Source organism: Zeus faber, assembly GCF_960531495.2.
Source record: "Zeus faber genome assembly, chromosome: 2".
Taxonomy (NCBI): Eukaryota; Metazoa; Chordata; class Actinopteri; order Zeiformes; family Zeidae; genus Zeus; species Zeus faber.
In genome coordinates, this window is record NC_137189.1 from 23667786 (window position 1) to 23693416 (window position 25631).

At 41.5% G+C, this 25631-nt stretch overlaps 1 protein-coding gene across 1 annotated transcript in view; it reads left to right on the forward strand.

The window, feature by feature from the left end:
* Positions 1 to 1026: 1026 nt before the first annotated feature.
* Positions 1027 to 25631, forward strand: part of tbc1d32 (TBC1 domain family, member 32) — a gene marked incomplete at its 5' end in the record, with an annotated part of 84280 nt that continues 59675 nt past the window's right edge. Inside the window, 16 exons of the mRNA XM_080021513.1 lie at positions 1027 to 1181; positions 2357 to 2518; positions 4542 to 4719; positions 8637 to 8708; positions 10878 to 11003; positions 11424 to 11502; positions 11900 to 12003; positions 12430 to 12491; positions 12592 to 12742; positions 12892 to 12951; positions 15189 to 15282; positions 18412 to 18549; positions 19929 to 20021; positions 20972 to 21114; positions 22170 to 22297; positions 22799 to 23000. Coding sequence (XP_079877639.1) covers positions 1027 to 1181; positions 2357 to 2518; positions 4542 to 4719; positions 8637 to 8708; positions 10878 to 11003; positions 11424 to 11502; positions 11900 to 12003; positions 12430 to 12491; positions 12592 to 12742; positions 12892 to 12951; positions 15189 to 15282; positions 18412 to 18549; positions 19929 to 20021; positions 20972 to 21114; positions 22170 to 22297; positions 22799 to 23000 — 1947 coding nt within the window. The remainder of the gene's footprint in view (positions 1182 to 2356; positions 2519 to 4541; positions 4720 to 8636; positions 8709 to 10877; positions 11004 to 11423; positions 11503 to 11899; positions 12004 to 12429; positions 12492 to 12591; positions 12743 to 12891; positions 12952 to 15188; positions 15283 to 18411; positions 18550 to 19928; positions 20022 to 20971; positions 21115 to 22169; positions 22298 to 22798; positions 23001 to 25631) is intronic.

Genomic DNA, 25631 nt, shown 5'->3' on the forward strand with positions numbered 1-25631 from the left:
GACTCCAAACACGTCCGCCCCCCCCCGGCGTTGTGGCGAGGAAAGGTGCGGCTCCTTTTTCTCAGATTCGGTTCCAGACGAGTCACTCGGTGAAAAGAGTCGTTCGAGTCTCCGACTCGGCGAGGGAACGCATTCCAGCGAACGATGGACGAGAGTCGGAAGAGTCCGTTCGGCTCTGTTGGACACGCGGTCCTCGCAGAAAACGGAGCGAATTTGAGATCGAATTTTGTCAAAAAGCATTGATTCCGGTGGAAGAATCTCAAAATGATTTATTTTTGACAGAGAAATGCAAAAATGTCTACCTTTGTCGAGAGTATTTATTTTTGGTAGAATGCAAAGTGCCAGTCACGTTCAACATCATCCCTACACAATGACCTGGATTTTGAGTTAGTCCTCAGAAATTATTTTCAGTTGGAGCGGAGGGTATATTTTCTCGCCCACTCTTTTGCCGGAGCGACGAAGATTCGCAACGAACGAATCGTTCGCGAGACTCTCATCCCTACAACACATACACAAGAGAGCGCGTTCAAACCACAACATCACAAATGACTGACACGCGGAATAAGAAATAAACAGGAAATAAATTCTGTCGAAGATAAAACTAAACCCCGTATTTAAAAAAACCCAAAACAAAACCTCCATGTTTATTGCATCTGCTCCCGTTTATTTCGACCGTTTCGGAGTATCCCACAATGCATCGGGTGGCAACGCGATTTGTTTCCATAGAAACGGAGCTGACAGAAGCAGCGGCGGCACAAGTTGGACCAAAAACCAACCTGGCAGCCGTATCATCAAGTCTCATAAAAGGGGGGGACGTTAATATACATCGATACTCAATACGGGAAAGCGTTGTGGTGCTTCCTCGGAGACTCGTCCTTTCTTGTTTTCGCATTTGTCCGGGAGAGACGCCAGCGTGCGCGCTAGCAGGCTAAGCTAGCGAACGCTGCTGTATACAACGCGACTCGCTGCATGCCGTTTCGTATCCCTGTCCCAAACGTGATGTCTCGACGTTCCCGGGACTGAACTATGTCGCGGTTCTCCGCCGCGGATGAGGCCGAGCTGCAGTCCCTGCTCAGGAAGCTGTTGAAGAGCACCGGGGACAGGATCTCTGGGGCGCCATCGATTGAATGTGCTGAAGAGATCCTGCTGCACTTGGAGGAGACCGACAAAAACTTCCACAAGTATGTGCACGCACCACAGTACAGTTCCATGTCTCCTATACTGAAAAAACGAATGCTTAACAACAACTATATGAAATATACAGAATATACAAAATGGTTTATTTGCACCAGATAAGGGCAGATAAAATACAACAAAAGGCTATGTGAGTGGATAAGTGACAGCAAGGATGCAAGCTGGGTATAAATATGAGTATAGTTTGATATATCTGTACACTATGAATGATATGTATACAATAATAACAGATGTGTTATGGGTAAGTCTGACTTATTACAGTGTTATTATAATCAATTATCCATTGACAATAACAAAAGCTATGAAAAGTATCCTATCCATACATGGACACATCAGTAGGGTTGAATTGAATGCTATGGCGTCTTACATTCAGAATGCAAATATTTCTTCAATGAAAGTATGGTAAACATATGAACGTTTGGGTTTGCTGAAGCTGTCTCCTCAGTTTGTCATTGATTGATAAATTCGAACCCCCTTTTTTGTGGCCTTTAACCCATGTCGACCCCCCCAAGAGCTGAAATCCCTGCACAGTCCTGGGATAGATTCAGGTCTGAGCAGGGTTCTTACCAGATCCTTGATGTGTTTGAAGTGCCTGACTTGCATCTTCAGAAATTTAAGTACTGGAATACCTTGAAAATAGTGCATTTTGTGCTGAAGTGCATGAAAAGTCGTTGAAGAAAACGCCACGATTGAAAAGCTATGATATTCCCCCTGGTTTTGTTATTCAAATCCTTACGTAATAAAGAAAATTCCAATTTGCTTTTACAACATATATTAATGAATTAAATCCAACACTTATAATAATAGACACTTATAATAGTAGGTGACGGTGAAATTAATTAAAGATAAGAGATACAGTATATATGATAAATACACTAATATAAATAATACGCAATGAGACGACAATTATATTGAATTTTAATTAATTAATATCACATTTAAAATTGATTATATTTGTTTTGTGTTAAGTACTTGAAAATGAAAAAGTGCTTATAAATGTACTTGAAATTCCTTGAATTTTTATGTTGTAATACCAGAATGAACCTTGTGCATGAACCCAGTCCTTGAATTGATTCAGGTCTGTACTTTCTGCAAGATTTTGCTGTACTCCAATAATTTAGCTCTGCAAAAACTCACCATCCAACTCGTTCTTCCATTTTAGCTACGATTTGGTCAAGTACCTCCGTCAGTATGTGGAGAGGTCACTGGGTGCGGTCGTCGAAGCGGAGACGGACGATTGTGGCATAGGGGATGGACACGCTATTGGCTCGGGTCACGACACGGTCATCCACGTCGTCACCAGAAGGACCAGAGAATCAACCGAGTAAGAAAATTGTCCCCAAAACATGTGAAAAAAATTTTTTGGGCTGAAAATCCCACTCATATTATGCATTCGAGCCGTTCTTACATGCGTCCAATCCACCTGGTCTGAAAACGGGCTGTTTCAGTGGGGGGAGCCATCCTCCTGAGGCCCCTACCTCTGTGAGCCAATGGGGTTTGAGCTTTACTCCTGGCTTTGTTTTATTTACTCAGTAAACTTTCACTGATTTCACCTTCTCACTACACTAAAATCTGTTTCTGAACAAATTTTCCAGTTGCTGAATCTTCACTCTTATTAGATCTACAAGGCCTAATTTAAAAGTTTGTTCTGACTTTCACCGCAGTGTCCAGAGCAGCGTGGAGCTTGGAGCTTTTTTTGTTTCATTCAATTACGGAAATGTTGAAAATAAAATAAATAAATACATCTACGGTTTTGTTTGGAGGAACGCGGAGCGGATCGCGTGCCACAGCCTACGGTACAGTCCTACCGTGGACACACACAGAAAGAAACACACAATTATTTTTTAAATCCTTACATTTCCCTTGTCTGCAGTTTAGTCACGGACAGTTGGTTTTAATTCTTCTTTCTTTTAAAAGATTTGTGGTGGTCTCTGCAGCCAACAACACAGAACTTCCCATGTTTTGCTCTTAGCTCTGATTCTAGCTCGTCCGATCGCACTCCAGGCATGGGTGGAGCTATTCAGATGGGGGGCGGTTCTAATTCTACCAAAGTGACAGATATTAGGGAAGCAAAGATGAACGGCTCCTTCTTCTCATAAAAAACTGACTGCGTTGTCTTTTTTCACAGTTTGTGTGTTAGTAGGCCCATCAGAGACCCAATGTATGTACACAATCATTGAAAAAGTGAGCATAAAAGGTCCCCTTTAAATACATTTTAAACTTAAAATATTTGTCGGACTACTATTTTGTAATAGATGACAATGAGATTAATTATATATATATATATACACACACATACACACACACACACACACACACACCCACACACACACGCACACACACACACACACACACACACACACACATATACAGGTAGTCCTCACTTAACAACCTACCTGTTTAACGACTGTTCGAACTTACAACCAGCTCTCTGACCAGTTGGCATTGTGCACTGCGTACAATACCGCGGCGTGTGCGCGGCGTCTCAGGGTCAAGCATCTCATCGCGCGTCACCCTTTATATACTATATACACTATATCTACTATATACACTATTTACACAATATATACTATATACACTATATACACTATATACACTGTATACATCTCATCTCATCACCGTTCTCAGTCTCAGTCTCGTTCCCACAGTCCGTCAGTATTTACTACACTAGCATTCACAATGGCCACGCCCCCTTACCATGAAATAACACGGGTCCTCGCTTATCGACCAATTCACTTAACAACCTGGTCCTAGGAACAGAACTCGGACGTTAAGTGAGGAGTACCTGTATGTGTGTGTGTGTGTGTGTGTGTGTGTGTGTGTGTGTGTGTGTGTGTGTGTGTGTGTGTGTGTGTGTGTATATATGTATATATATATATATATATATATATATATATATATATATATATAATATACTACTATAAATAAGAGACAATGAGACTGAGTTGGAAAAATATATATTATATTTGTTTTGCTCAATCATTGAAAATGAAAAAGATACTGTAGTGTTAATTCTGTAAAGCCAGAATGAACCTTGGTTAATAGTTATTCATAGTTGATAGTCATTCATTCATAAGTTGCTCCGTCACACATTTGTTTATTAACAAGATAGTCGACAATTTCAAATTAAAATGTATTGAATGTTACAATTTTGACAATACACACTGGAATCCAGCTAAATATATATTTATTTTTAAGAAAAGGTTTACATAAATAAAATTGTAAAAACAAGGTTAATAAAACAAGTGAATGTAAAACATATACACATGTGTGTGCATTATATCAAACAATATTATACTTTTTGCCGCCACAGCATGAACCAATCATAACTTTTTTTTTCTTTCCAGATACAAGCAGATGATGCAAACCCTAAAGAACACAATGTTAGTGGTGGTGGAGTCTCTCATCAACAAATTTGAGGAAGACCAGCTGAGGAAAGACGAGCTGGACAGAGAGAATCAGCGCAGGCAGTCTGAAAGCCATTACACTGACAACTGCTCCGACAGTGATTCCTCCTTCAACCACGTGAGTAGTGAAATGCTTTCCAATTGAGACACATTTATTCAACACATCTATTTAACATGCCTATCTAATACATACACTGATCAGCCATAACATTAAAACCACCTGCCGAATATTGTGTAGGTCTCCCTCGTGCCACCAGAACAGCTCAGACCTGTCAAGGCATGAACTCCACAAAGCCTCTGAAGGTGTCCTGTGGTATCTGGCACCAAGACTTTAGTAGCAGATCTGTAAATTGTGAGATCGGGCTTGTTGTTTCAGCCCATCCCACAGATGCGTGATCGGATTGAGATCTGAGGAATTTGGAGGCCAAGTCAACACCTTGAACTCATTGCCATATAACTTAAAACATTCCTGAACAATTTTTGATGCACTGAACACTGTGTGTTCTGACACCTTTCTATCATAGCAGCATTAACTTTTTCAGCAATTTGTGCTACAGTAGCTCTTCTGTGGGATTGGACCAATTGGGCTTAACTTCGCTCCCCACGTGCATCAATGAACCTTGGGTGCCCATGACCCTGTCGCTGGTTCACTGGTTTTCCTTCCTTGGACCACTCTTGGTAGGTATTAACCACTGCATACCGGGAACAGCCCACAAGACCTGCTGTTTTGGAGATGCTCTGACCCAGTCGTCTAGCCCCACAATTTGGTTCTTGTTAAGGTCACTCAGATCCTTACGCTTGTCCATTTTTCCTGTTTCCAAGACACCAACTTCATTCACCTGCTGCCTAATATATCCCACCCCTTGACAGGTGCCATTGGAAGGAGATGAGCAATGTTATTAACTTCACCTGTTAATAATAATAATAATAATAATAATAATAATAATAGCTTTATTTATATTGCACCCATATAGATCCTGTGGGGGGTACTGAGGGAGTATGGGGTACCGGGGCCGTGGGTACAAGCCATCCAGGCCTTGTACAACAAAAGTGAGAGCTGTGTTCGTATTCTCGGCACAAAGTCAAACATGTTCTCAGTGGGTGTTGGACTCTGCCAAGGTTGCCCCTTGTCCCAGATTCTGTTTGTGATATTTATGTACAGGATCTCAAGGCGCAGCCGAGGTGAGGAGAGTGTCTGGTTTGGGAACCTCAGAATTGCATCTCTGCTTTTTGCAGACGATGTGGTTTTGTTGGCTTCATCAGACTGTGACCTCGAGCACGTACTGGGGCGGTTTGCAGCAGAGTATGAAGCGGTCGGGATGAGAGTCACCATCTCCAAGTCTGAGGCCACGGTTCTCTGCCGGAAAACGGTGGATTGCTCCCTCTGGGTCGGGAGCGAGTTGCTGCCCCAAGTGAAGGAGTTCAAGTATCTCGGGATGTTGTTCACGAGTGAGGGGAAAATGGAGCGTGAGATGGACAGGTGGATTGGTGCGGCTTCAGCAGTGACGTGGGTGTTGTACTGGACCGTTGTAGTGAAGAGGGAGCTGAGCCTGAAGGCAAAGTTCATCTATGTCCCAACCCTCACCTATGGTCATGAGCTCTGGGTAGTGACCGAAAGAACGAGATCGCGAATACAAGCGGCCAAAATGAGTCTCCTCCGTAGGGTGGCCGGGCTCAGCCTTAGAGATGGGGTGAGGAGCTCGGACATCCGGAGGGAGCTCGGAGTAGAGCCGCTGCTCCTTCACATCAAAAGGAGCCAGTTGAGGTGGTTCGGGCATCTGATCAGGATGCCTTCCTTTGGAGGTTTTCCAGACATGTCCAACTGGTAGGAGACCACGGTGTAGACCCAGAACATGCTGGAGGGATTACAGCTGGCCTGGGAACGCCTCGGGGTCTCCCGGGAGGAACTGGAAAACATTGCCGGGGAGATGGGGGCCTGGAGCACCTTGCTCAGCCTGCTGCCACCGTGACCCGGCCAAGAGGCAGCACATATATTGAAAATAAAATTGGACCTAAAATAGAACCTTGCAGTACACCACAGGTAATGGGAGTTGTAGAGGATGAGTAGTTACCTATGGAGGCCGCGGAGGTTCTTTCTAAAAGGTAGGAATAAAACCAGCCAAGTGCAGTGTCCTTGAAGCCAATTAAAATGGCCTGATTTACCGTGTCAAAGGCTGCGCTTAGATCTAAAATAATTAAGATTGCACTTTCCTCCCTGTCAGCTGCTAAAAAGATATCGTTGGTTACTTTGAGGAGGGCAGTTTCTGTGCTATGTAATGCTCTCAAACCAGACTGGAATTTCTCAAAGATGTTATCATGACACATAAAAGCCAAAAGCTGGGTTGAAACCACCTTCTTGAAAGCCTTTGAAAGAAATGGAAGTTTAGAAATGGGGCTAAAATTGTTCAGAACAGACGGATCAAAGTTAGGTTTCTTTAATAGAGGATGGACCACAGCAGACGGAAAAATGCCTTTCTCCTGCAAGCTACTGTATTTATAATAGATAATAAACTGGGTCCAATTGTGTCAATCACCTCTTTAAGAAATGTGGTGGGATAATGTCAAGGCTGTACGTGGTTGATTTCATGTGGGATAGAGTTTCAAGTAAAAATGATAGTGACACAGTTTCAAAATTGCTTAAATAACTGTAAATGTCCCTCCTGGCATGTATAACTTGGTCAGGGGGCATAATTTGCTGTCTTATATAAAAAACTCCTCACACATCTCTGGTGAGGCCTGAGTTAGACGGCAGGGGGAGGGGTTGATGATGGAGTCTATTACCTTAAATACAATTCTAGGGTTGGATTGGTTTGCAACAATCAGGTGAGAGAAGAAAGCTGCTCTTGCTTCTTTAACTGCCCTTTGATACTTGTGTACTTGTCTTTCCAGAGCTCATAAAATACATTTAAACCACCCTTCTTCCATTTCCGTTCCTTTCTCCTACAGTCTCTCTTTAGGTCCTGGGTGGATTCATTAAGCCAGGGCTGGGATGTTTTATTTGACTTGTTGTCTTTGTATGGGGCGACAGAGTCCAGGGCAGTCAGACACGTGTCATTGAAATGGGAGACGAGCTCCTCTGTTCAAATTGGGATAAAAGGCAGTAAGAGGCAAAGCAGCAGCACTGAAAAGCCCAGAAAACGTACTTGCTGACATAAAGTTAAAATAAAAAAATGGGATAAGACCACACTGAATAGAACCACTCTGTGATCAGATACAGATATCCTTTGTCTCAATGTTTTCAGGGCTGAGACCACTGTACAGTACTAAGTCAAGGGTCTGGCCCTTAGAATGCGTAGGTTCTTGTACTGCTTGAGTGAGGTTAAAAGAGTCAACAACAGCCATAAAATCAATAATAAAAGTCTGGCTGGGGCAGCAGACATGTTATGTATGTTAAAATCACAATTTATGTTGTGGCTGATCTAACATATACTGTAACTAGAGCTGTACCTCTCTGACTCTTTCTTTGGATTTTCTTTGGATTCGGCTGATCAATGCGAGTATTCCACTATTCGGGGGGGTACTGTCACCTGATATTGAACTGGTCCCGGGGCTAAATTATTAAAGACTGTAGTGTCAGTGAGCTCCAACGTTACTGGTACTGTTAACATTATTGGAAAAATTCAGAAAATCGATTTTCTAATTATTTAGGCTATATAACCCATTTCTAATGGGTAATTCGACGGGTCTGAATTAACCTGAGTTCATTGTCTTAAATTTCATATTTACAACAGCTTCTTCGAGAACACCAAAAGTTTTTATCGCATACCTACCTAAGCAATCATTTGGGCAGAGTGTGTTGTTTGCCTGACAGCCCAAAATTTTCCCCACCTACCGTTTTAGATTTATGTCAAGCAGAATCCAAGACAAAGCATAAGTCTACCTCAGGTTCCTCTGCATTTACTGTCCCTTGCACAATCCTGGTGGCATTCAGACAGTTATCCACTTAGGATTCATGCCTTATCTTTGTTGTTTTTCTGTGTGGCATGGCAGCTTTCCAACAAAGTTTCCTGCGTCTCCACTGTGCTTCCTTTCCAGGGTTACGCATTCATTAAACAAGAACAGCTTCAAGCCTTGGCTGGAAAACTTGACTCCAGCAAGCCAAAAGAGGTGATTAAAAATGTCTTAAAATGAGTAATTTCCGCTGTGTCTGCCTAATCACTAGTGACTGGATTCTGACAATTTGTGTAATTTCAATATAAATGCAGCAAAACTTTTAAGTGGGAAAGAGGAGCTAGAGATTACTTTTTTTTTCTTTAATAATTAAGTGATTAACAGTTTGTCAAAATATTAGGAAATTGTAATATGTCCTTGTCGAAATGTTGGTTCCCATCATTTGTAACTGTTCATAGCACAACCTCGCTGAGCGCTTTATGGTTGAGAAACTTAGATTTCTGCCGCAGCTGGTCAATGTGCTTGAATGCAGTACAGTGCGGCAAAAGTTTACGCCTTGAAAAAATATGTTAAATCTCCTTTTCAAAAAGGGAAAACTCACATTATGGTAAAGAGTGAAATGCGGGGGGGATAAACAAAAAACCCCAAATACACGGTTAAACAAATACACTGTTTGCGACATTTGTTTCCGGTTTGACAGGACTGTCTGACAATATTGAGTTTCCTGTATAGATGTTTGCCCAACTGCATTTAAGCACTGTGAGAAGCTGCAGCACAACAGTAAGCTTCTCAGTGGTAAATCCTTCAGCGAAGTTGTAGCTAGTGTAGGGTGACCACATTCTGAAACCCCCAAACTTCAGCACTCTGTTGGCAGGGGGGTCCCCTTTATGCACAGTGCTTTTTTTGCTGAGTTCAGTAAGGTAATGGAGAGGAACGACGCACGGGGACGTGCAGCAATCACCTATTGGAAGCGCCGGCCCTGCACCCACATAACCACACGCACGCGCACACACACACATACATGTACACGCCCCTGAAAGCACAAAATTCATAGCGTGCAAGCGGGCGTGTCATCAGGTTTATATCATGCGCCTGGCACATGATAGAAACTTCATCAACACGACCACTCGCCCACTTCTCCAATTGGGTCTTCGTGCATGGAGCATAGCTGCCTTGTGCTATTTTCTGCTTGCCTGTATATATAATATATAGTGTGTGTGTGTGTGTGTGTGTGTGTGTGTGTGTGTGTGTGTGTGTGTGTATATATATATATATATATATATATATATATATACATACATATATAGTATATGTAAGAACTGAAAACAAGTATATTATTATTATTATTATTATTATTATTATTATTATTTTAATTGTGCTGAAAACCAAGACAATTAAATTGTCTAATTTACTACACATTTTTGTAGTGAATATTGAAAACCAGGACGTTTTGGTGTTTTTCAGATATCTGTAAATCTGGAAACCGGGACAGTCACATGCACTTTACTGCACATATCTGTATATCCAAATAGCCTATCCCATATACATAACTCTATTCCCTTCTATTTTGTGCCCACACTTTGTAATACATTTTTGACTCTTATTTTATTTTAATTTAATTTTATTTATATAATTCTATTCACTAACTGCATTATGTTTTAGGAATCAGTTAGTTTCAGTTAGTTGCTAGGTAGGAATTAGGTTAGCTATTATGTTCGGTTTAGTAACTATTGTGCGTAATCTCCGGGTGTGTTGCAAAGACATTTCACTGCATATATGTATAAAAGTATGTATACGTATGTGACAAATAAACCGCTTGAATCTTGAATCAGTCCTGGACAAACCAGGACATCTGGTCACCGTAAGCTAGAGGCGATGAAATACTTTTAACATCTAAAATGTTTTGAAGTTTTTTATTTTGTTAATTCAATGGCCGGTGTTAATATTGAGGTGGACCTTTTGGACATACTGACGGAGAACTTACCCGAAGTGAACGAAAAGCTATCGGTGTGTATGCGTGTGTGCGCTGGTTTTTTGACTTTTCTTTAGCCCTCCCCTCAGATATCACCACCAGCCCCCACTGGGTTTTGAACACGAACAGTTATAAATGCCGTTTACCAACATTTTGATAATGTCTGGGTTGAAAACTGGTCAAACCTTTCCTCTAAAATGTGATGCAAAATCACAATACGAATTGCAATTCATTGCAAATTGGCAGCTTGATACCGCTGTCATTTCTGAAAGTTGTGGACGTCTTCCGTACATTTTGCTGTATGCTGTTTATGTTTATTATTTTTTCCAACAGCCACCTGCGTGTTGTGGCGGGCGGCTGGCGCGAGTTCCCTTGTGAAACACATCATAGCCGCTGTTCTTTCCGAACTACAGGTGCGCTGGGAGGCCCTGCAGGCCCTGTGCTGCGCCCCCCCCTCGGACGTGCTGTGCTGTGAGAGCTGGAGCAGCCTGCGCAGGAGTCTCTCCGCGGCGCTGGCCGACCCTGACCCTGACCTCAGTGTGAGTGCGATTCAGCGTTCACCGGAGGCCTGTTTTGTCTGTCAGCAGCAGACAAAACAGGACGCTTGAATTGAATTCAAGAGATTAAGATGTTGTTTTTATAGAGGTTGCAAAGAGCGCACCATTTTTATAATGTGATGTTTGTTGTAGGGATGTTAATAATTAACTCTTAACTGCCAATAAGAAATTAGGGAAATGTACCTTCCATCATCTATGAGTTATTTGAGCAATGCATCTTACGTCTTTATGAAGCCCGTCAATATTTCTGAAAATTGGCTTTGACCTTCTCGTTTGAAGCTGGATAACAAAGACAAAAAGAGAATTTACCCCAAAAAAAGGTATCACCTAACATCTCTAAATCCTGAAGTCAACTCATTGAAACTTTGTGCTCTTCCTGTTTCCCGCCATCACCCTCTGCAGGATAAAGTACTCAAGTTCTTTGCCAAAACCTTCTCTTCCTCTCCATTCAGTGTGACAAGGGAGATCTACACCAGCCTGGGTACGCCAACGGCTCTGTTATATTTTAAAGACTGCATTTTGGTCCATTCGTAAATTATTAATCCATTCATTCAATTGTTTCCTTAATTGATTTTATTGTGTTATTTATTCATTCTGTTTTTGAAAAGCATTGAAAGACCTTATTTCTTTACTCTTATTATGAGGCAACGCTTTCTTTTGCGTTTGTTTAAGACAGGAGACAAAGCTGTTTTTTTACACGTTGGCTTACTGCATTACATGTACATTACATATTGTAAGTCATTCTTAGACTCTGCAGCAGCTTGAAAAAATCCGAAGGTTTGTGAACGCTAGCCCTAGTACATCAAAAATGAAAACATGCTGACATATATTGTGTGAAAATAATTATTAATATCATATTTTGCCCTTTTGACGTGTAGTGAAAAGCGTGGAGTCCTATTTCCATTCCAAAAAACCAAGCTTTTCAACTGGCACAGCGGGGCTCGACGTTGCCAGACCTGACATCAGGCGACTCCTCAAACAGGTATTTCATTCTACATCTGTGGAATGTGTAAGAAATACATAAACGACACTGCTGTTATTGTATGCTTTTCCCTAATTTGACTTTTTCCATTCTACGGGTCGACCACCAGCCTCTTGGTCTCAAACGCACTTTCACAAAAATAACATTTGTCTCAGAAACATACATCTGACTTAAATATGAAGATGGTGAAAATGTCCCATGCAAAAATGTGGAGAAAAAAAGCAGTTAGTTGTACAGTGTTGGTTATTGATTATTCACAAGAGTGGAAACAAAAAAACCTTTTTGTCCTCCACACATTAACCACAGAAGTTTCTGATAAAAGTGAGTGACAGTTTACGTACTTAACTCGGGGGAAGGAAAATCAATCAGTAAATTACGTTATTGTGATTTCAAGTCCATGTCTGCTTTCATCTCCGCCTTTTCCAGATGAGGCTGATGAATGACTTTCAAAAGGAGGTGCCGTCTTTTTGGATCCGCCACCCGGAGAAGTGAGTGGTTTGACTTTGTTTCACCAACCCGGCGCACGTTTTCGGACGGCAATTGTCTGTTCTCGTGGTTGTCTTCACTTCCTTTCCCCAACTTCTGTAGGTACATGGAGGAAGTTATAGAGAGCACGTTCTCTCTACTTTCATTCCGTCCTGATCAGGGGACGGCTTCACCAGACGCTGAGAAACCCCTGGAACCCATTCATTTGCTGGCCTTACTTGACATTAAGGCCATTTGGTTTAAAAAGTGGATGGTTCGTACGGCTTCCAAAGTAGATGAACAACTTTGTGTTATTTCAGGTGTCAATTCTATGAATCCTATTATTATTAAGCACAATGATGCCTTTGCATTTTTCCTTCCTTCTTCTCCTGCCGTCTTTTCTGGATCTCTTCACTCTGTCAGCATGGTTCCTACAGTAGGACCGTCATCTTCAGACTTCTAGAGAGAAAATACAAGGATCTGGTGAGTAATCTGTCTTCATAACTTCCTTCCAGATACTGTTATTGGGAAGAATTGAAGGCAACCTCCGGGCAATTTCACTTCCTGCTTTCCCACTCGAATGCCCTCCAAATGGAAACTGGGGCCATTCTTAATATTTCAACACTATGTCATACCAGGAACAAGGGATTGTCATTTAGAATGTATTATTGACCGATAGTCAACTGTTGTTAACCAATCATTAACCCTTATCAGACAAGATTACAATGTACCATTTAGAATGGACGAATGTAAAAAAATTCATATCGCGATAACGGCAATATTCCGACTTGTTGACGACGTTAGGGATGGGCATGAGTCCTCAATTTGGACGTCAGTATTCGTTCAACATATAGAGCAAAAGCATTTTTACATTTTTACTAGAGGGTGCACACAATTAGGTTGGGGAAAAACAATTACTTTAAATAATATATGCTCCAATCACACACCGTTAATTCATTTTTAACAGTTTATTATAGATATAGCATTATCATTTTGTTACTGTGTTTGGTTTGTAAATAGCTTAGCTTACTGCGGCTGGCACTTCCGGGTCGGGGAAAGGACCTTACCCAGGGGCTGCGTAAGCTGTTCCCTTACGTAAATGAAATAAAAGGCACATGTGGTTGCACGTGGCACCCCCATGAGTTGTATTTAAAAATTGATTGAAGGGCAGTTTACTGTGTTCTGAAACTGGAGCGACGAGAGGGAGAGAGGGGTCGATCTCCTCTCCTCTTAGAGCTGTCCAGTAGGCATTGGTGATCGGTTCTCACTTCCCCTCTACAGTCCCGAGACTTTTAGGGGCAGGTGCTCCAAAAGAAAAAGAAAAGGCACATGGACCCCCAGCTCGGGTTGGTGATATTTTGGGCAAACTGAGCAGCACAGCGGAGCCGCTGTGCGCACATCGCACGTGTGCCGAGGTGCGAGGTTCATGAGGAAATCGTCATGAATATATCTTGCCCAGACAATCCTCTACCTCGACACCCATTAATTAAAAACTGTGGGGTCCATAGGGCAGGTGCTCGGACACCCCCGCATGTACATGCTGCTCAATATGCAAATTTTGTGATGATATAGCAATATATAATATAATCTCATAGAGAAAGATCTACATTTATTTTATTTCACTTGTATCGAAAAACCAAAACGTAAATCTAACTATTTTTAAACTGTGTGTTTGTCCTCCAGACAACGGTGCACGGTGGCTCCCGTGCCTGACTGATGTATTTATTTTTGTTTGTTTCCTACATGTATGAAACAACATTTTTAAACACAACTGAGTTAAGGAACTTTCCAAGTCCTTACTCTGTACTGTTCCAAAAAAACCTGTGCATCCCCACTGCTGGGAAGCACGTCTCCCCATTGCTTTCTGTTGCTATGGTACTTAATTTAGTAAAAGCTGGATGTTTGTGTGTAAATACTTTACTTGTAAATAATAAATCCTGCACTTCTGGAACGGGGAGACCGCATTTGCCACATTACATTACGTTCTATGTGGGCACAAACCCCACTTGGCGTAGTTTTTTTTATTTTTATTTATTTATTTATTTTTTTTACGTAAAAAAATAAAAGTATTAATTATACATATTTTTAACAGTTTAACTGATATTATTAATCGGTCAAAATTCTTATTGTCGGTTAAAGGTTAAACGGTTAATATGAACATCCCGAACAGGAACATCATGACAACCAGTGACAATGTAGAGACAACTCAATGATGTTTTTGAGGTGGAGGATTTTTGTATGGAGGCAGCTGACTCAAAGTCTTGAAATTTAGAAATTTTTGTGTTAAACTCAGCTATTTCTCTATAATGTACATTGGTGAGAGTGGAGTTGGTGTATTCCAGAAGGGGGTGCTGCAGAAAAACAGTGAGTAGTTAAAAAAATCCCCCAATTTCTGGAGGCGTAAGTAAGTGTGTTTAAGACCGGGATGTGAAGTAGGTCAAATAGAGACTTACATACTGTAAAATGATTCTTTAATCCAAAATCTTTTATTCCAAACCCATCCCACTTACGTCCGCTCCTGAAACTCAATCTGAGACGTGTCAATAACCTTTTCAAGGTATGTAAGCCCTTAAAGTACTTGTAGGTGTTTGTGCTACCCTGCCTGCAAACGGATGCAGCAGTTGAATATAGATAAAGAAAAAAATGTTTTCCATTCCTCAGCACACCCCATTTTTAGGATTCATTCGATTCTCTCTTTATTTGTTTGTTGTTTATTTTAGGTCACAGCAGCACTTCGCCGGTGTCTTCAATACAACGAGGCTGCCACAAATGACGCAGCTGATGTTCCGCTCTCTCCGGGGCAGCACAACAACTGTAAGTGCTACCATGTCAATCACGACGTTGCACATTTATTTTCAGGAGCAGTAATGTCCCAAAATATTATGTAAATGCAGAATTTTCGAAAATTCTCCCTTTTAAAATGTAGATTATTTTAGCCTGCCTAGCTCCCTTGACTCATTTATTTTAACAAACCAAGGCTATGGTCAAACTATCACCAACGTGAATAGAGCACGCCTTATTTTAACGAAAAATGAGACACCGCGATAGCAAGTGATCGATTGGCCTATTTCTGGAGTTAATTAAAAAGAAAGTGTTCCCTCCTGATCCTGAAGGGTGTGTCCTTATTGGTGAGCCCTGCAACGTGCTGTTTATTATACTTATTTTAAAATCAGGACACATCGGCTGCATAACTGCCGATCCCGGTGGTCAAAAAGTCAAATAATGGCCGCTATATCAGCCAAACCGATATATATCGGTTGGACTCTAGTATCTGCTTTTAATAGAATGCTTGGCTAAATGTGCCAGGAAGAGAGAACAGGTCCTCCAGTTTTCCGTCCACACTTTCCAGGCACATTTTTGCTCCTGTGTTCCTTTTTTTCTAAGTACATTCTCGTAACACCCCACAGAAATATATTGGGCCTGGAAACAGTTAGTGAACTGGATGTTGCTTTCATCATTTGTAACTGTACGTAGCACAATCTCGCTGTATGCTTAACTCTTGAAAAACTCACAGCTCTGCTGCAGCTTCTCACTTTGGTTCGATGCAAGCTGTATAAAACACAACTTTCCTTTTTCGAAAACGGGAAACTGACAATTTTTCAGCAGTTGGACTGTACTGAAGCACAGTGAGAAGCAGCAGAGTGATACGTTTCTCAGTAGTAAAGCGTTCAGCAAGGTTGTGCTGTGAACACTTAGAAATGATTGAACCAACATTTTAATAAGGCTAGGGTTGAAAGAGAGCCAACCTATCCTTTAAGAAATGTATTTCATGGTGTAGACCAGGGGTGACCAATATGTTGATCGCAAAGATAGTGCAGGTGGATGGCGCGCCATTCAAAAAAATAAATACATTTTTTTTAACCGATCTGACCAACATGAATGAGCTTAATTTAGAGCTGCAAGGAGAAGACAAACACGTGGTCAACATGATCAGTTCAGTGATGCTTTCAAACGAAAAATGCAACTTCTGTTCTCAAAGCTGCAGCGCCATGATTTGGGGAACTTTCAAAACCTCTCATCAGAGCTGGAGACCCAAGGGAAGGCGTGTGCGCAACTTGACAGTGTGCGCTACACAGAGCAGATTGAAAACTGTCTGTCAGACTTTGACAAACGGTTTCAATACTTTGATTTACTCAAGCCAATCGCTACATTTATGTGCTTCCCATTTAGGGAAGATATTGAGGTTGATTCACTCGCATCAAAAATTGCAACACTGTTTCACCTGAACTCGTCTGCAGTGGAGGATGAGACGTTGACACTACAGGCTGACATTCAGCTCAAGTCCAGCGCTCAGGGACCGTTTTGGAACTTACTCACAGAGGAAAATTACCCAAACATGAGGAAATGTGCTCCCTCCTTGACTGCATTATTCGGCTCTACTTATTTATGTGAGTCAGCCTTTTCCCACATGACAATTATTAAGTCAAAAAACAGTTCCACCATGACGGATGATCATTTGGGGCATACTTGAAGCTGGCAACCAGCAGCTACAGTCCGGACTATGCAACCCTGGCCGACTCCATTCAGTGCAAGTCATCAGAGTGAGGTAATGACCATAAATGTATTTAATGCTATTGTGCCGTAAAGGTTCATGCAGTGATGCAAGGTACGCCAAAATATATTGTATATATAAAGTATACTCCGTATATATATATATATAAATAAATAGATTTAGCATTTTTAACGCAGGTAGATCATTTTGACCTGGTCATTTTAAAAGTAGCTCGCAAGCGGAAAAAGAGTGGGCACCCCTGGTGTAGACAGTGAAGTTTGCCTGTGTAGGTCAACATGAACAGGCACGCGCATCCTGTTTAAGAACAATTTCCGGGGACTCTTATGATTCATGAATCCTACGTCGCCTTTTTATCGAGAACATCATTTTGGGAGCAAACATGTGCCTGGAAAGTGTGGCCCGAGAAGAAGAACAGCGAAAATGATGAACGAAAGATTGAAGCCCAGTGAGAACATAATACAGGGATGCTGAGGAGTGGCAAGACATTTTGATGGTGGAGAGCATTTCATAAGCAGGCGTCAGGAGTTATAGTCTGGTTTTGGGCGTTATCTGCCATGAGCCAGCTGTCTGCTCAAGAGGGAGAGAGGCTTTACTTGACCTTGTCGTGGAACAGCAAGTGATACGCTGACTCCTCGGAGCAGAGCACGTGCTGACTGCAGAACGATTGGTCATCCAAAAATATGGAGAAAAGAAGATTTTTAGAATAAAAAGATTTCAGGCAAAATGACCTGCCTATTACGGGGTGAGATTTTTAATTAAGATTTCAAGGGAATAAATGTACGTCAAGGAAACTTACTCTGCAAGTCCAATTCATAAGACGTTGTATTCTTAAAATAAGGAAAGATGTCTCAAAATGTCTTCTTTCATAATGCTCTGGCTTCTTTTCATAATTTCTCCAAATCTGAGGACCTCTGACGCGCTGTCAGAGGTCCTCAGATTTGTAGAAATCAGAAAGCTATTTTTAAGTAAGATTTTCAAAGACATATTTTCTCAAAATTAGTAAGAGTAACAAACATAATTTAGACCAGTCAACTTATCTCAAAATAACACTTTCATTTTCAAGATGAGCTAATTATTTTTTTGGGGAATTCTCATGTATTTCCTTGGTCACAAAAACAAACATTTGGTCAAGCATGTGTTTGCTTGGGTTCAAAGGCACTCATCCATTGTGAGCTGATGCTCAACAAATGAATGCCCCACTTTTCATTTTTACCCACCATTCAGAGTTTAAAAGCTGTACTGAGAGGAGTTCTGCCTCTACTGGGGGCCGGGGAGTACCGCTACTGCGTGCTGTCCAAACCCACTGTCCAAGCTGCCCAAGACGGTTTTGCATCAAACATTGCAGTCAGCGTGTCTTTAGCCGTAATCAAAAGTGAGTGGAGGGTCCCGCCGTGATGTTTGTCCAAGTGTTGCTTCTGCGAACGTTGCAGGCTCCACGCAGAGGGGCGTTTATACATGGAGAGAGCTGGAATACGCCTGCTTGGTCCACTCGCTGTGCATTATTGGAAAACTCCTCATCTACACCAATGGGAGGAGGCTCTTTCCAATCCAAGTCAACAAGGACAAAGGTACGATGAGGCACGCCGCCCCAAGTACTGCCCTGTGTTTTCACGGCTGCCAAATTATATTTCAACACATACACGCAAAACACAGTTAATATTTTATAGCTGTCGTAGTTCAGTCTAGCTAGTCATCACCCCACCCCCCCAGAGATTATTTACAGGCTCTGTGCGATAGCGTCCAGACCTAAACCTAATGACTTGGATGATAAAGTTCCATCATTTGAACAGACAATTACGACAGACTAATCTCCTGCTGCCCCTCCTCAACACTCAATTATTCACCTAGTCTAGAAGTTGTCTGTTTGCTCAGGTAACAGTGTGCTCACAAGATCCTGAGTCTTCATAAGTGTGCAGAACTAAAGTAGTGTCTTACTGTGGAAGCCAAATAACTTTACATGTTTGGTTTTAATCATAGGTGTCAATTGGACAAACATAACTGCCCAGTCCACTTGCCGTTTTTCTTGAGTTTTACTCATCCAGCTGATATGAATGTAAGGCTATTTGTCATCTTAATGTTATTTAAACCTGGATTTCAATCGCTCTCTAACTTGCTAATTCTTTTAGTTCCTCAACCAGGTCCTTAATTTCCCTTAATTAACGCCAAGCTTCCCAATCTGAGTGTGTTATCCTCCTTCCCTACCATGAGTTTTCATTTCATAATTCTATTAGATTGACAAGAATAGTTTCCTTGTCACCCTTGCGTTAGGTTATTAACGGATGGATAGAACATTATTGATTCGAAGCATCAAGACATCAACATTGTATTTGAAAACTACAGTTTGGCTCTAATACGAAACATAACCATGTACAGTGAGCATTTACTGTTTAACATAATTTTGTGAATCCCAGTTAGATACTTCCATATGCATTATGAATTCTTAAAGGATAGGTTCACCCTTTTTCACATAAACTAGACTTTATTAAAATGTTATCATTTATAACCGTTCATAGCAGCCTCGCGAACACTTTGCTATTGAGAAACTTAACGCTCTGCTGCAGCTTATGCTCAACGTTGGGAACCAAAAATGTGATAAGGCCCGGTTGGAAAAAAAACGCAAACCTATGCTTTAAACAGATATTGTGATGCATAATAATATTGTGTGAAATTCCCTGCGACAGCTCAAAATTGAATTCTCCCGTATCGCCCTGTTCTGGGTGGACCTCAACCCAGCATCGATGTGACCCAGGATTTAACTTTACAGGCCTTCGTCTACAGTCACAGGGATAAAGAGACAAGCTACTCATTTCTATATTTATTTCTCTTCCCAGTAGTGGTCATGACCCATCCCCACCCTCCACCCTAAATCTTTCCCTGATTTGTCATGCGCTCAGCCGATTGAACTAATCTGTTTATTCTCCCACCCATCCCCGGTCCTGTGTTTCAGATCCAGTCAGCTTGACAGACCTGGTACTCACCCTGATAAACATCATGTACCAACATCCCCATATGTCCTCATATGTTGACAGTCCCCACACAGGTAGGACTACACACACACACACACACACACGCACGCACGCACGAATGCACGCAGGCACACACGCACACACAGTTTATGTTTTCTGTCCAGCCCTTTCATATGTATGAAAAAAATTGTCTTGAGTGTTTTAAACTTTTTCATCCAGTTGTTTTTATTTTTTGTACGAGTCCAAAGTACAGTTTTTGACCGAAACTCTGAGACACACACACACACACACACACACACACACACACACACACACACACACACACACACACACACACACACACACACACACACACACACACACACACACACACACACACACACAGACTGAGTCACTGTTATCTACGCCAATCAGTATAATCTTCCACCCAGAAATGGAATGTGTCTTCTTGACCCTGTCGGTGACATTGACCCTTTTCACGATTCTTCGGAATATGTCTTGCCAAATCTTTGCCCCTGCCAAACCCTTCTTTATAGCCTTCAATTGTTCCTTGGAATTATATCACAGCAATTTTGTGCCAATGATCCATAGCGTCTCCCTGCCTTGAGTGTCTGGAGGGTCACCTTCGTCTGAGTGCTCAGGAATGGAATCATGCTGAATAAGCAGATTAACCTGCAGTAATGAGTAATATATTTCCTCATATATATTGTACAAAGCGCATTGTGTTGCCCTGGTATGAAATGCGCTTTATATTTAAAGTGTGACTTGACTTGACTTGAGTTAAACCTAATGATAAACACCAGATATAACCGATATAACCAGCAGATATAACCAATATATAAATAAATATCAGAATAAAGGATAAGAATGAAAAAAGCCTGAAAATTAAAAGGTCATGTCCAAAAATTTAATATATGGTCCTATACAATAACTTAAGAAATGATCAGTGAGAAGTTTGGACCTGTATGACATTCCCTACGTTGCCTTCCAACCATCTCCATGTGTTATGATTTTCATCGTCCAGACTCCCTGTCGCCCAGGAATCTGGTCATGGAGGTGCTGTGGGTGCTGTGCGAGAGAGAAGACTGTGCTACAGATTGTGTCTGCCAAACCCCTGTCATAGATACACTCCTTGCTCCTGTTATAGCACTTCTTTACGCACAGCAGGTCAGTACACACACACACACACACACACACACACACACACACAATCACACACGTTTGTTTTGAATGGTTCATTTGAGTGAATAGAATAGAATGTTTGACATGGAATCTATTTTTTTTAATTAATTAAAACTTGCTTGCCTTGTCACAAAAACAGAGGCAGGAGCTGGATGTCAGTTATTTGTATTCAGGATATTCTCCGGTCCATGGTATGATTTGAATATTAATGATATACAATACAAATACATTTTCATCTTGGTCTGACATCATTTATGTTCCCCAGGCCCATGCAGAGACGTTAAGAGGGGCAGATGCTCAAATAAAAAAAAAGAAAAGGCACATGGACCCCCCCAGCTTTGGTTTTAGGCATTTTGCTGCAAAGGGGCAGGTGCTGGAGCACCCTCTGCCTCCCCCTCTGCACGTGCCTGCAGGGGTTAACAAAGTGTGATCTTATCTTAAATCTCCTTTTTGAAAACATGAAGCTCTACATATATATAGTTTAATGTCATAACGGGAAAAACATTATGCATTTTATGAGTTTTTTCAGAGTTTTATCGACTCTTTGGCAGTTCCACGAGTCAGTTCTTTTGGCTACTTCTGTGCTTACTCAAGAGACTTGAAACAGGAAGCTGAGCCGCTTCATTTTACCTCCCACTGAGTGAAGGTAACTTACTGTAGCCAACGTTATGCTTTGGAAGTCCTGCAACAATTGCAAAAAGTAGTTATATAATGTATATCACGTGCTATTGCTCTTATTCAAAACATGTAAAAAAAAAAAAAGAATACCCCAAGACTACATGTGACTATAATGTGGGTTTCCCATTTTCGAAAAAGAGATATAACTTTTTTATTTTTTAGGGTTAGGGTTGGGGTCAAGGCTTAAAGGTTTGCCCCATTGGACTGCATTTACAGTAAGCACAGTGAGAAACTGCAGCGGGTCGTTCAAGGCTTTGTTTGATTCTTCAAATGATGCTACATCGTCCCTCCATCGTTTCAAGCGTTCGGTTTGGCTCCGGAGCAAACTCACTCTGGCCGTGTTTTCCCTCCGTGCTTCACAGAGCAAATTAAAGTCCCCCGGGGCCACATTGACTCACATCGCTGAGACGCTGGCGCGCATCGCTTGCACAGACCGAGGGTTGGCCCTCTTCCTGAATGAAAAGAACCTACTTCTTGTTAACGGCGAGGGGTGAGCTTGTGTGATAAGATTTTTCAGGTTCTGCTGAAATATTTATGGGAATTTACACCAACAAATCCTTTAGACTGCATCATACCATCCACTCATATCTACCTCTCATATCTGAATGATGCACAACCCTTTTGTTCTGGAATGGGTGTTAGTATTTTTTTATATAAAAAAAGAAAAAAGAGGTAAAGGAAAGATCTCTCAAACAAAGAACCGCATCCATTTTTGTTTCACACTGTTGTCATTTCTTGAGAGCCTTAACCCTTTCCTGCCGACCTGACTCAGTCCTTTCATTCTCTCAGTATATCCTTCCTTTTCTTTTTTCAAACTAATGTTGTCTCAAAATCAATATCTTTAATGGAGAAAAAGAGGTACTGAGACGGGCTGAAAGTGATCAACGATATGAGCAGCCAGCTTCTCTTAAAGGAAGGACTTTTTAAGGACTAGTTTTATCTTTCTTTTCTTCCTCTCCTATGCTCCTCTCTTCACTGCCATTCTTTGCAGCACCTCGGCCAGTCACGTCATTGCACAGTTCACCCAGAGGCTGCTGGACAAGGTCCCCCCTTCCCTGGGAGAGGCAGAGATACCTCCTGCCGTGTGCGGGGCCTTCCTGCTCCTCTGCAGGCAGATGTACAACACCTGCGAGGGCCTTCGGGTTCTCCAGCCCTACGGCCTGCACCGCTGCATAGCAGTCGCCTGGAAAAAGGTACCTTGAAAAGGAGCCTTGAAAGATTCAGGTTCACCATTTTTCCCCCCGGGCCTTATTCAAATATTAGTTCCCATCGTTTATAACTGCACAACCTCGCTTAACGCTTTACTATTGAGAAGCAATACCACTCTGCAGCAGCGTCTCACTGTGTTTAGATGTAGTCCAATGGGGCATCTCATCTTTTCAAAAATGGGAAACACATATGATCAGACTGTCTTTATAAGAAAAAATGTTTTTCAGAGTTAATGATTATTTAGCATTTCTGCAAATCAACTCTTTTGGCTTTATCTACAACAATTACAAATGATGGGAACCAACATTTTAATAAGGCCTGGGTTGAACTGCTGCATCCCTAGTTGACTACTGGGGATGCAGCAATTTCACTTGATATGTTTTTGTTTGATGTTTCCTTTTTAAGTTGGTGGTTTTGGATATACAAAGAAGATTTAGTAATTAATAAATATATTGACAAAAATTAACCGGGCTTTTGAGGCACAAAGGGTAGGGTCACTCATGAAACTTCGCCCTCCGATGTTGCATAACGCCTCTCCGTTGAAGTTGAATTTAAGTTGAACTTGATTAGTCACTGAACCTTGATGATTGCTCAAGTCTCAATCATATTTAATGGTGCGTACGGTACTTATGTGTCACCGATGAGACCAGCCCTGTTGGTACATTCCAGTTTAGAGTCCACAGACCAGATGAACCCCAGCCCTGATGCTGCCCTCAGTCGAGCTTCTTATGAGTGTGTATTTACCTCCCACTAGTGTCAAATATGCTAAATTGTTGAATTATTATTTAATAATAAGGAAGGTATTTCAGGTGTTGTTAATATGTCTCCATCTGAATTCTTTTTTCCCCTCCGTTTTTGTGGGTGCACAATTTTGGGATCAGCATGGACTGAGAGAGGCTACTAATCACACGCTTAGATGCTAGCCTTTCAACGCACTATTCATCAGAATACAAAAGCAAGACTCAAAAGTTCTGTCATGAGAAGTTTTTTAAGGGGTTTCATTGGCTGGGTAAGCCTTCACCGATTTCACCTTATCACTACACTTAAATCCGTTTCTAAATACATTTGAGGTGAGAAAAAGGCAATCCAGTTGCTGAATCTTCACTCATATTAGATCTACAAGACCTCATTTAAAAGTTAGTTCTGACTTCCACCGCGGTGTCTGGAGCAGCGTGGAGCTTGGTGCAGCGCGGGATACGGTGGGGCTCAGGGCTTTTTTTGTTTCATTCAATTATGGAATCTTGGAAAATGAAATCAATACATGGTTTTCTTTGTAGAAACGCTGAGTGGCTCGCGCGTTGCAGCAAAAGAAACACACAGCAAATACTTAGATTTCTATCGTTACACTTCCATTGTCACGGACAGTTGGTATTAATTCCTCTTTCTTTTAAAACATTTGTGCTGGTCTCTGTAGCCAACAACAGAGCACTTCCCATGCTTAGCCCTTAGTTTTGATGCTCGTGGGTCCAGTTGCACTCCAGCTGCAGGTGGAGTTACTTAGATGGAGTGCGGTTCTAATTAGAATAATACCCTTGGTGACTTGTATTAGGGCAGCAAAGCTGAACGGCTTCTTATCCTAAAATAGATCCCATTTACGTTCGTTCAAACTCATTAAAGAGGATTATTTTGGTGGTGATGACAACCCAATACCTTACGCAGCACATTTTAAAATTCCTGAACCACACGTTTTTTGAACTGACAGCTCACAAAAAACTGACGGGGTTGTCTTGTTTCACAGTGCGTGTTAGTAGGCCAGTCAGAGACCCAATGTACTGTATGTGCACAAGAAAAAGTGAGTTTTGCATAATAGATCCCTTTGAGGAATTGTAAAATGTGTTGAGTAAGGTATTGGGTTATCATCACCACCAAAATAATCCTCTTTAATGAGTTTGAACAAACGTAAATGGGATCTATTTTCGGATAAGGTATATTTTTAAATCCAGGTAAACAACACAAACACTATTTGAATAACCTATATTTGGGTCTACGCTCAACGACCGCTCTACTACGTGTTAAATACAGCGCTTGATTCTTGTGACGTGTCGGCGGCTTTTCAACGTTAAACCTGAATTTATCCTGGCACTTTTCATCCTCTGATCAGTGTGCCACTCACTCACCAGTGGGACTTGAGACGCAGACCAACATTTTTACATGACCCGGTGTCCTGACACCAGACCTCCTTTCATCAATGGACACAGCAGGCGCCACTTTCTGCAGGGATAATGCTGTAAATTGGATACAAAAGTACAATATACATCCGCATCAGAGGAAAAGTATATCGCAAATGATTAAAGTGGGGATCCATGAAGTGGTCTATCTGGGGTGGATTACACTATCTGCAAAAACTACAACGTTTAAAATTTTTATTTTTTTTCTCCAACATCGGGGTTTACACTTATCTTTGCTCTATGATGGTGAAAGGATTTTCTTGAAAGTATGCCTTCTTCAGATGGATAGAATTTTTTTTTCTTTACTTCAAGATTCAAGATTCAAGAGGTTTATTTGTCACATACATATACATACGTTCATACATATACAGTATGCAGTGAAATGAGGTGGTGGGAGTATTCTTTCATGTGAGGGTGCTGGGCTTTTTTGTGAATGTTCATCCAGAT